The 12,677-nt window shown below is 35.9% G+C and overlaps 1 protein-coding gene across 2 annotated transcripts in view; it reads right to left on the reverse strand.

The window, feature by feature from the left end:
* Window positions 1–1,211: 1,211 nt before the first annotated feature.
* Window positions 1,212–12,677, reverse strand: part of LOC125852730 (putative late blight resistance protein homolog R1A-10) — a 69,080-nt gene continuing 57,614 nt past the window's right edge. The window contains exons 2-3 of one of the 2 annotated variants that reach the window (XM_049532430.1): window positions 2,228–2,831; window positions 1,212–1,308 (exon numbers count right to left, since the gene is read on the reverse strand). In XM_049532430.1, the coding sequence (XP_049388387.1) occupies window positions 1,301–1,308; window positions 2,228–2,831 (612 nt within the window). In that variant the 3' untranslated portion in view covers window positions 1,212–1,300. Of the gene's footprint in view, window positions 1,309–2,227; window positions 4,716–12,677 lie in introns of both variants that reach the window. The other variant, XM_049532431.1, reaches the window with a different exon arrangement.

Raw genomic sequence — 12,677 nt, forward strand, 5'->3', positions numbered from 1 at the left:
AAATGATAGCGTTGATGATGGTAACTGAACAATGTGTGGTGATAGTTGACAACGATGCTAGTTGTGATGATTGGGGTGGTTGGTAGTAAAGATTAACCCCAGTGATGGTAGAGGCTGATAGAGGTGGCAAGGCGATGATGACGATGATGGTGGAAGTGAATATAATTATAATGATTTAAGTGATAGGTGTAACAACTATTGAAATAAGTGGTTGCCCGTGACAGTCTGATGGCTATGTTGGTTGGTGTGGCGGCTGGTAGTTAGCGACGTAAATGATGGTCAAATAATAATGGTGATAATTGTGATGTCAAAAGTGATACTGATGGTGGTTAGTAATTATGAATAGAGTGATATGAAAATTATTCACACAGAAATAGTTCTTAATAATATTAAGTCTTCGCTCAATACTTCAATGATAACTTATTCAAAACAAATGCACTTAATAACCTAAGATCTAAACCAATTCAGTTTATTAACGGCAAACAATTGAGGCATAAACTATAACCCGAGGCGAGTTATAATAATACATTTGAAATCATTTTTTATTTTTATAAATATGATCTTGTAATAACATTTGAAAGTGACATAAAAACAAGATAAAAGATAGAAAATTTTGGTTCATTTGTTGTAGGATAATGTGTTGTAGTTTTAAAAAAAAATAGGTCAAGAAAAATCAAATTACTGGACCATTTTTTCACAAGAGCTAATGAATCAACTAAAAATGGTAATTAATGAGAAGAAATAACACCATTTTCCGTTCGTCTTTTAATTTTATCCTTAGCAATCAAACTTATACTTAGCTTACATACGTACTTTAAGAGTATAAAGACATAATTACTTGTAGAATATTATCATATGAAAATATAAACTTGTATCTCACAAAAAAATTATTTGCTCAAAGAACATCACAAAATAGGGGTAAAAGTACAAATGAACTATTACATATTCTAGTTTGAGTATTGATGATAAAATCAACCCCATTTTATGAGATACAAGAACAAGAACAACAATAACAATCCAGTGTAATCCCACCAGGGGCTATGCCAAAGTAAGGGCGTTCAACCAAACATGTTCCGATGGAGACTTACACGGTATAGATGAAGTTGAAACTTATTTTTGATGGATATAGTAAATATTGAATGGCTTTCAACCAAACATGTTCCGATGGAGACTTATTTTTGATGGATATAGTAAGGGCGTTCAACCAAACATGTTTACTTCTTCATATTTAAATGATCTGCAAATTCCTTGAGGAAACCAGCTTTACTTCTTCCTTTGCATCTTCCTCGGTAGGACATATCTATACTTCTGCACATATTTTTAAGAGATTTAACATATCTAGCTAGCTTCAACCATTGTTAAAAACGTTATTGAAGAGCATATCTAAACCATTGTTGAAAACGTTACCCTGCTGATCATATATGTAACAACAACAATATTTATATATATACTTAGTGATCAAATTCTACGAGTGGAGTCTGGGGAGGGTAGAGTGTACACATACCTTACCACTACCTCGTGGAGGTAGAGAGGCTGTTTCTGGAAGACTCTCGACTCGAGTACAACAAATCAAAGTACGTATAAAATAGACAGTGAAACAACTAATACGGAAGAAAACATAAGAACAAAATAATGCAATAATTGAAACACCATAACAAAAACAGATGGTGATAGAAAGCAAAAGCAAGACATTACAAGAATAAAACAAATACTACGACAGACACCGTACACCACTAAGCCTAAACCCTTCCGAAGCAAGAGAACACTACACTACCTACTAACCTTCTACCCTAATCCATGACTTCTACACCCTCCGATTTAAGGCCATGTCCTCGATAAGCTGAAGCTGCACCATGTTCTGTCTAATCACATCTCCCCAGTACGCTTATCATAGATGTAAGGGCACATTTTTTTTGCAATAATTGGCATGCTACTCTTTCGAAAGTGTCTTCATTTCCAAACAAATTTCTATAACCAAATGTCCCAACAATATAATGGACTAAACTAGGCCTCTGAAGATGTAGGAGAGATGTATTCCATCCCCCCCCCCCCCCCCCCCCCCCCCCCCCCCACCTCTCCCCCCCNTATGAAATATTCAATTTTACCTATCTTATTACAATCAAAAGATATACTAGTAGTTATGCACATAAAATTTTGAATCAAAGTCATCAGGTCAATTAATTACTGGTAAAACATATAATGGATGTTGAAGAATCATTCCACTTACCTCTAATTCTGTCATAGGCATAAACTTTAAGTATGTTGTTTCCAAAACTCTCTTGCTCTTCTTGGATATTCGTAGCAAACGTCACAAGGGAAGAAGTACATCCCCATAACTCAATTCGCTGCAGTGTCATACTATCTGCAAACCCTCCAGGGATCTCTTGTAAGGAAGGACAGTTTTTGATAATTACGCGCTCAAGGCATGGGAAAGAATCGTCGGCGGCCGTCCAGTTTTTAAGACCCTTCTTCTCTATGAGCAAGAATTTCAGTTTAGGAAATCCCTTTTCTGATACTTCCCAGTCAGTTTCTTCAAGTTCATTTCCAGACAACTTTATTGCCTTCAATTTGAGCACCTCGAGTTCGGGCAACTCGCTAATGACTGTCAGTGGCGACGATAATAGACGAGTTCCTTGAAGTGTCAGCTTCTTGAGATTCGGTGGGAAAGAACTCACACATGGAACTGGATGCCTATGACGGAAATCACTTCTGGAACGGTGGTATAATGAGATTCTAAGTGCTTCTAGCTCAGGTAAAAATATAAGATTATCTAGGCAATTGGGCGATTCATCGAAGTGTTTACTCTCGCCACAAATCCCCAATTTTTTCACCTTTTTAATCCCTTCAAACATTTCTTTTGTGCAACAATCAGGTCTCAACCCATGAACACTTTGCAAGTTTTCCAAAACCCGGTACTTATTGCCAGATACCTTTGGAGGAGAACACAAATAAAAAATTGCAGAGTCGATATGCCTCAATTGAGACATTTTCCAGGTTCCATTTGGTAAGTAAAGATCAACGGGTTTATACTTATAAACATTACGAAAACTAAGATATTGTAAATTCTGAAGTTTATAAATTGGTAGATATCCACTGATGAACTCAGCCCTCAAATACCTCAAGAAAACTAGGTTTGATAATCCGTTAGGTAAATGCCACACGCCTGATCCCAGCAAGTCCAATACTCTAAGAAGTTTGAAACGGTCTAATCCTAATTCAAATTCAGATCTGTACGGTTTTACCGCAAGAAAATGAAGAGAACGTGTTTTAGCATAAGCAGGGAAGGGAAGATAACAAAAAACTTGCCTCGGCTCTTGATGAAATGAAACCCACCGATGATGTTGAGGAACATTGGTTGGGGGATTTGAAACATACAAAAGATTCTCACTTACCGATTCTCTCAAGCATAAATCATGGAGAAGATCATGAATCCTACATGTCTTGATTTTGCCATCCAAACTATGCTTGCAAATAACAATTAAACTTCTATCAATAAGATCATGTAGTAGACTAGAAGCTTGTTTTTCCAATTCCCCAATCCCCCTCAGATTACAGAGTCCTTCTGCCATCCATAATCTAATCAAATTTTCCACAGAAATTTCACTAGCTTTTTTGAAAACTCCGAAATACAGAAAGCAAGCTTTCAAGTGGGAAGGAAGATGATTGTAGCTCAAAGCGAGCACTCCTGAGCAACGTTGATAATCATCAAGGTTTACTAATGAGCTTACACTTCGAGCTACTTCATGCCACTTGCGCAGCATCTTCTCGCTAGAAAGAGACCCTGCAGTCACAGAAATCATTAGTGGTAATCCGTTGCAATTTCCTACAATTACTTTTCCGACATTCTCAAATTCAGCTGGACAATAACTTTTGCCAAACGCCCTTTGGCAAAACAAATTCCAACTTTCTTCTGGATCTAGGAAACGCATTGGAAAAAGATTCTTAGGAGAGCTAGCATCTCGAGCAACCTCCGTATTCCGAGTAGTCAACAGAATTCGGCTTCCATTGTTGTTTTTTGGAAACCATTGTCTGATATCTTCCCAGGCTTCTATGCTCCATATGTCATCCACAACAATCAAATACCTTCTTCCCTTGAGACTTTTCTGCAAGCAATCAGCTAGTTCATCATCGGGTTTCTTATCAAGCTCTTCATTCACGCCAATAGTGTCTTGAAGGAGGGATATGAGCATCTTTCTTAAGCTGTAGTCCTTGGACACAGTAATCCATCTACGAACATCGAAGAATCCCACAATTGAGGGATCGGAAAACATCTTTTTGGCAAATGTTGACTTGCCTATGCCTCCCATCCCAGCAATGGAGATGACTTCCAGTTGAGATGAGTGCCTGGTAAGCTGACACCGCATGTTCGCTTGTTCATTGATGTGCCCCACCATGTCGTTCTCAAGGGTTGAAACAGGCGATCGTGGTGAAGTAGGACCATCAAGCAAACAATTTCCAGCTAGCAAATTGTTATTTTTGTTCCTCGGCTTGCTGAGCTCTCCCTTCACTGACTCGATGTCTTCTATAGCTTGTTCCAAGATCTTACGAAGCCTCTCATTTGCCTCTGTTTGAATATGTTCATCCTTCTCCATAATCCGCACTACTTGTGATTCGACTTCATCTTCTACTTCATTTGCTAGATCTTTGACCTTTTTCTGCAGATCCTTCATCAGTTCATTATCAGGATTGTCAAGAAACTCTAACAGAGAACCAACCTTCTCGTAGAGTGATTTCGAACATTCTTTGTTACTTTCCTGAAAGTCTAAGCTGGATTGCGAAATCAGGTGCATTGTTCCCATCAGAGAAGTTGCAGCAGCATAAACAGCCATCTCCGATTCGATTTGTGAATGAAGAGATTTGATTTACAAGAATATCACTATATCAACTGAGCTCGTCAAATGGTTTACAAAACACTAAACAATTAGAAGATTTCACTAGTACCAAATTGTAGCATTAATTAAGGAGTTGGACAGCACTATCATTACAGATGCTGCTTTTATTGCATAAAACTAGCCATTTTATAATAAAGCTGGAAAGTCAACTACCATATTATAAGTAACTATTAGAAATCAACTAGCCATTTCTAATTAGTAATATATTAAGCCTCCGCTCAATACTTTAATGATCAAATGACTTATTCAAAAATAAATGCACTAAATAATTCAGACCTTTATTAACAGCAAACAATTGAGGCCTAAACTATAACCCGAGGTGAGTTAAAATAATATATTTGAAATCATTTTTTTTTTTATGAATATGGTCTTATTTTATTAAAGGAAAAATGTATATACCCCGAACTTTCAAAAACGATACGTATATATCCTTCGTTATACTTTTGGGTCATACATATCCTTACCGTCATAATTTTAGATCATATATACCCTTTGATTAAATGGAAAAACACGTAGCATGATCTCAAATATTTGCCCTATTTTATTTTTATTTTTTATCCAAAATTTATTTCTTTTTAATCCATTCATTCACTTGGCTGATTTCTAATAGATCTCCATTATCAATACATCTAATTTCAACAGCGATCCAACACCCATCTCCATAGCTTGATCAACACCCATTTCCTATTAATCACTATTGGCAAGATTCTTCCCAAATTTTGATGTCAATAATTCAACACCGATTTAATTTCAAGCTCTCTAGATTTCCATCACTCCCCCTCCCATAAATCTCAGATCAATGGTGAAAGTCTGCAATTTCAAGCTCTGCAGATCTGCAATTTCAAGCTTTGTACACCAAAATATGTTTGAGAAAAATTCAACACTCACAATTCAAAAATGAAAAAAGTGAGCGGATCAAACTACTCAAATCTAAGCACCAAGAGAACAGAGAACGGAATTTGATCCTTCACAAATGTAATCAAAACTTAAGCAATTAGATCTTCCAGAAAGTGTTTTCCAAAATAGCACCATAAACCCTAAATCTCAACCACTTTAGGAAAACAAATCAACCAAAAGTTCGATCTTTGGCTAAGAAATAGATATGAGTCCTAACTGATTATTTAATTTTCTTTCCTTGGATGAGAGATCAATAAAAATTATATATAAAAATGTGAAATGTGTCGAAGATTGAGAGAATTTTCCGGCGATACAGCGATGTTGCCGCCCGATGAGAGAGAGGAAAAAACAGAATATGAACTTGGAGAGAGAAAGAGAAGAGAGATATTAAGTTTTGGATAAAAAATAAAATAAAATAAAATAGGGCAAATGTTTGAGATCATGCCATGTGTTTTTTCGTTTGAACAAACGGTATATATGATCCAAAATTATGACGGTAAGGGTATGTATGATCCAAAAGTATAACAAAGGATATATATATATCATTTTTGAAAGTTCGGAGATATATTTGACCTTCTTCCCTTTATTAAAATACAATGTCGTTAAAATAATTTGTTCAATTATTACCTACTGATGATGCCAAAAATTCATCACTGTCAATACACAAACTTATGATTTTTTTATTGTAATTTTTTATTTTATTTCGATAATATCAAGAAATTCTACTGTAACATTTATATCTTGGTTTATTGATATGATTATATTTGTTTGCTGCTTGTAAAATTGTGAAGAGGAGCAAACAGTACTATAAGAAGAGTCATTTGTTGTAGGATAATGTGTTGTAATTCTTAAAAAATAGGTCAAGAAAAATTAAATTATTGGACCAATTTTTCACAAGAGCTAATCAATCAACTAAAAATGGCAATTATAATAAGAAGAGCTGACACGATTTGACCTTCAAATGGATTGGTTTTTTAATTTTATCCTTAGCAATCGAACTTATACTTGGCATACATACATACACTCTTTAAGGGTGCTAAGACATAATTACTTATAGAATATTATCATACGAAAATATAAACTTATATCTCGCAAAAAAATTATTTGCTCAAAGAGCATCACAAAATCATCATATATTATTATAAGTGGGAAGATTTTAAGTTCATAGTTGAATTATGAAAATGCCCTTCACTTATTTTTTAATTAAAATCATTTAAAATAAAATCAATAATTACAATTAAAATAGAAAAAAATACATGGTTAGATCGATGTTACAACTTATCATTTTCTACTTCTTAATGACTTTAATTGTTAATTATTATTATATTAGACATCTGATCCGTCAAATAAACCCAAAAGCCGCTAATGTTTTCAGTTTAACAAAACTCAACAACCGAGTCCTTTGTGTACTAAAAAACACCTCCTTTCTTCCTGTTCTTTCTCCAATTCTCATCCCTTACAACAAGTCTTCAATTCATCATTTACAAATGATGTATATGTGAGTACTTATACTGAAAAGTTGGAATTTACTCATGATCCATGACTATTTTCTTTCAATAAATACAGTATGTACTCTTTATTAAATAACTCATGTGTGATGTGCTCTTATTTTCTCTCCTTTTCAGGGTAAACACACTGTAATTTTCAATTGCTATTTTGTCGACATAGCTATTTGTCACGCCCCGAGCCTACACCCTAGGCGGGATCGGCACTCGGAGACCATTGTTGGCCCCAAGCGAACCCTTGGCCTGGCTTTCTTAACTCAGCGGAAACCTAACTCAACAAAATAACTCAATACAAAGAGAGGTCATAAAACAACTCAACTGATAAAATCTGGCCAAAAAGGCAACTCGAGTCTCAAAATAGAATATTACATATATACATAGATGAGAGACTCAATACTAACTAATTGGCTGTCTATGAAGCCTCTATAACACTGAGATGGATGTTGGGACAGACCCCGCAACATCCTAATAAAACAAAACTAGGAACACAAAATAGCAGAGTCCTCCGGAAGGCAAGAAGGCTCACCACTGACTCTGGAGTGCTCAGCTGGATCAACAGTGTGCTGGATGCTGATCCTGGGTACCTGCGTCTGCATCATAATAAGATGCAGGCCAACTGGCATCAGTACATGGAATGTACGAGTATGCGAGCTGGACCGCTAAACAACAACTTAAGCTTGAAAGAGATACAAAAAAAGAACTTACTTGGCTCTGTTCAACTCATGAATAACTGAACTCAATATAAGGCAATAAGACACATGCAATATATATAAAGCTTGCAAAACTATTTAAAACATGACGTCAAAATCATATTTATAATATCATGAAAATACCATGCTTCCTCTCAAAGTCTACTTGTGCAATGCATGAATGAAGTCCCATAACCCCATCTATACTAAGTAGAACCCCTCAAGGAACCATGTAATTTCTACTGTGGGAGTTCTCTAACCGACAGCCACCACTACATGTCAAAGTGGTGATACATCGCCTTGTCCACGCTGCCAGAACTGTCCTATGCTTTGCCCTCATATAGGACTCTTTAACTTAGTGGATCTATTAGCTTAACTTTCGTGATCATCTTAAAAGTATGACCCGAGAAATCCCATGTTTGGCTACATGGTTCTTATGGAGAGTTGAGTTAATATGAACTCGTGTCCCCAACTCGGTGCTCAAGACTACTCCCAAAAATACTTTAGCTCATTAGTGTTTTAAACACATCTTGCTTTAGTTGAGATAATTACTCAAAACTTAGCCCAAAGGCTCTTGAAACTCTTTCTAAAAAGAACATCTCAAAACCATATTTTAATATGATCATTGATGACTCGGGATATTCATACTGCTTAAACATTGATGGTATATCTAGAGACCATACTGTTTAAACATTGATGACATACTCGATTTGTTATACTAATCATGTTTTAGAAACTCTTTCGCACAACTCATCTTTTCTCAAAAAGAGATAGCGCTCAAACTTCTCAAAACTCTTTTGGAAATCTCCGTTTCCTCTCATCTTAAATGTGAAAACATTTATAAACTTCTTTGGGAATACTTAGTTCCCTAATAACTTTTGAGAAATGAACTGGACTCTTTACTCTTGGCTTAACTCGAAACTCTATACTCTTTACTTAACTTGAAACTCTATACTCTTTACTTAACTGGAAACTCTATACTTAACTTGGAACTCTATACTTAACTTGGAACTTGAGCCTTAAAATGAAGTTAAAACGCTCAATAAAAACTCTTGAAAAACTTTAAAGACTTTCTTTGACTTGCTTAATTTCTAAGCTTAAGTCTTAAAACAAGGTTTAAACATTTGTAAAAGACTTCTTAAAATATGGTTCATGTCAAATTATGGGCATAACGACTTGACTCGAAGGTGTACAAGCTACATGGAACTCATGTATACGACACTTCTCGTTCTCTTACTTACTTGCTCGAGTCTTGAAGCAAGTTACTAGAAATTGTAGAAGACTCCTCAAAAAGACTCAAAGGGATTTTCTTAGACTATTCGAAAGAATTCTCAAAACATAACTCTCAACTCTACCTTGAATTTGAATTATGAATTCAAGATTATGATCATGTTAGGAATGACTTTTAGGTGTTTAGAAGTAGCTTAGAGTAGTTAGAATCGAAAAGAAGTGAAGGTGAACTTTAAATGAACTCAAAAGGGGCAACCGACGACAAACTGGATGGGGCAGGTGACCCTGGCGCTATGGGTGGCTGATATACCGTGAGTTTACGGTATTTCTAATACATTTCACTTACAAGTTGTGTGTGTCTAGGGCCTTTTTATATTGGTTTTTATGTGTTTTATCATGTTTTGCAGGAAAGGTGTTCAGGCGCGGAAATTTAGAGACAACTGAAGGAAATGCAGAAAAAGGCATCCACGGAGGCCATCTACGGACAGTAGGTATATTCACGGTCCGTAGGTTATGACCGTAGATCAGCAGGCAAGTGTTAAGGACAAATCAGGGAAATCTGACCAAGTGTGGAACCACGGTGCCTATTGACAGTCCGTAGATTGATCTACGGACCGTACTGTTGATCCGTAGATTGAGACTGCGAGGGTTCTAGTACCTGATTTTTGAAGATTCTAAGTATGGAGCTATGGAAAGGATTGACGGACCGTAGATCGATCTACGGTCCGTGCTGCTAGTCCGTCGTTTGCTTCAGAGAAGCTGATTGTTGGATGCTGATATATTTTCTAAGTCCCGAGTGACGGAAGGGACTTACGGACCGTAGATCCATCGACAGTCCGTAAGTCAGTCTCGTGGATCAAAGACGCGTACCTGAACAAAACTTTCCTTAATTTGTTTCCTTTTTTTTATTTAGGATTTGTTTTTCTATAAATAGGACATGTAAACCTCGTTTTTAGGGGTTAGACACTATTATTCTATTTTTGCTTTTTAACTTTGGAGATTAATTTGCAACCCTAGCAATTATTGATTTCCCAAGTTCGTTTTGAAGATTTTGGCTTTGCAATTCAAGTTAATTCTCTGGGTTTATTATTCTCTTTACGTAAGTTCATGATTTCTCCATCTACAATTATGAATTGTGTTCTTGCTAATATGAGTAACTAAATCCACAACTAGGGTTGTGGGAACCATGATCAATTAACAAAATATGAATAGTTAATAAGCAATTCTTGACTAGTATTTTGCATGCATTGATAATTCTTTCGTTTAGAAGTCTTTTTAACGGTGGCCAACGTTAGAACTCGCCTTGTTACTACTTGCCGGACCAAGGAGGTAATTAACAAGAAAAGAATTATCAACATAGATTTAGTGTGATACTATCTAATAGGCTAGTGTCGATTGGTGCGAAGTAATAACTAAGCCAAACATCGATTATGATGTCTAATATGAGGTAAAGGTAAGGGTTAGTAAATTATACACACGTAGCCGGACCAAGGTGCGGGGTGAAATTCTCTAGATGCCGGACCAAGGATTTAGAGATACCTAACTTATCACTTTGCATGCAATACACTAGAAAAGGATTGTTATTACTAGGATTACTGCGTTATGAGATTATGGGGACCACGTATACCCTAGTTATTTCTCTTATCTTGATAACAACCAAAGTTGAGTTTAATTATTGATTATAATATTTCGTATTACTATTTGTTTCACACAAGCACAACCCCCCTTTTTATTACTTGTTTCTGAAAATAATTTGACTAATCGAATATAATTGTCGGTTAAAAGTAAAGTCTAAACCATTTTCCTCGTGGGATCGATCCCAACCTACAAGTTGGGTTCTTTACTTGATAACGATCGCTTATGCTTCTGAAAGGAGGTGTAATTTGAGCGTATCAGTGGCGCGGGGCGCCAGCCCCTAAACTTCAGATGTGGGTTTGGGGCGCTCTGGCAGGCACATCGCGCCAGGCCCCCAACCCAGAAATTTCAGCAAGTTTATTTTCTCGTTTTCTCACCCTATTTCGCCTAAAATCGAATGGTTTTTTTTTCCCAAATCACTTAGAATCATTAAAACCCTCAATATACAATAGATTCAACTCAGAATTCCATCCGGGAACATGCACCAAACCAACAAGAAACTTCAACAACACAACCACAAACTTCAACAACACAGCCAATCTTTTCTCGAAATTAAAAAGAGTTTGGCGTGTGGGGGAATGAGTCAACCCAACACTATAATCTCACATACCTTAATAGGGATCACCCCCGACGAAATCCACGACGATCTCTACGAACCTTGCTTCTTCTTCTCCTTCTCCTCTTCTTCTCCTCTTCTCTCAAGAACCCTAACCCTCACTCTCACTCTCACTCTTTTAAAAAGGGAAAAACTGATCTAAAAATCAGCTTCGACCCTTTAAATAACCAAAAGAATAATTTAGGGAAAAGACCAAAATACCATTACAATTTCGGGCTAACTGCCCTGCCAACAGCCCAACTTCCAAAGGGCATAACTCACTCATACGAACTCGGAATCATGTAAACTCGGCGGCATTAGAAAGATCATTCCACGAGCTTCGCAAACATAACTGGAACTACACCTAAATCATCCTGAGCTAGGAGTAATGACTGTTCAAAGTTGACCAAAAACTCACTTTTTCCCAGTCTTAACCAAATTTTCCAGATTTTTAGTTCTTTCCAAAAATGACTATTTCCAATTCTAAGCTTCTTCATAGCTATTTCAAATTGCCGGATGTTACACTATTGTGTGCAAGGTATCATCTCCTGCGTTACAAGTTTTCAATTTACCTCTCTTTTTGCCAATTTGAAGGTAAAATTAAAATTGTGAATAGGAACACGAGTTCTGCAACATGACTGTGAAGTTTTAAAGATTGATTTGTTCAAATAGCATGAATATTGGATGAAAGGTTGAAGTCATCACAACTTAAGAACCAAGACGTGCATACTTTGGCATGATTTTGAAAATTTGATCGAGTGACAACCGGAAGAAATGAATATGCATTAATTCCTTTACAAAAACAAAATCAATATAAAGAATTTTTTATCATTCATCAAGAATTTTTATGATTGTTAATTGATTTCCTAATTCACTTTGCTTTTAATTGTTAATTGATTTCCTAGGTGAAAGGTTAGAGTTATCTCTCCTTCAGAAAACAATCTAGTACCGAGAAGTGAGAACCATTGGCAAGCAGGAAAAAAGGGGTAATTTAAAGTCCAAATTTAGTTGTAATTTTACTTTGCTTTTCAGTTTGGTCATTCTTGAATTTTCTCTTCTTAAAAAAGTGATATGACACTTTTCTATGTTCTAAAAAATTATTTATCCTTTTTTTTTCATTCTAAAATTAATTGAAATGTGAAGTAAAAACTATTTTTTTTATATTTTTGAATAAGGATAAACATTCTTTTCTTAACAAGGATAAAACCTTTTTCATTTTCTTGAATAAGAATTT

Source organism: Solanum stenotomum, unplaced genomic scaffold (assembly GCF_019186545.1).
Source record: "Solanum stenotomum isolate F172 unplaced genomic scaffold, ASM1918654v1 scaffold469, whole genome shotgun sequence".
Lineage (NCBI taxonomy): Eukaryota > Viridiplantae > Streptophyta > Magnoliopsida > Solanales > Solanaceae > Solanum > Solanum stenotomum.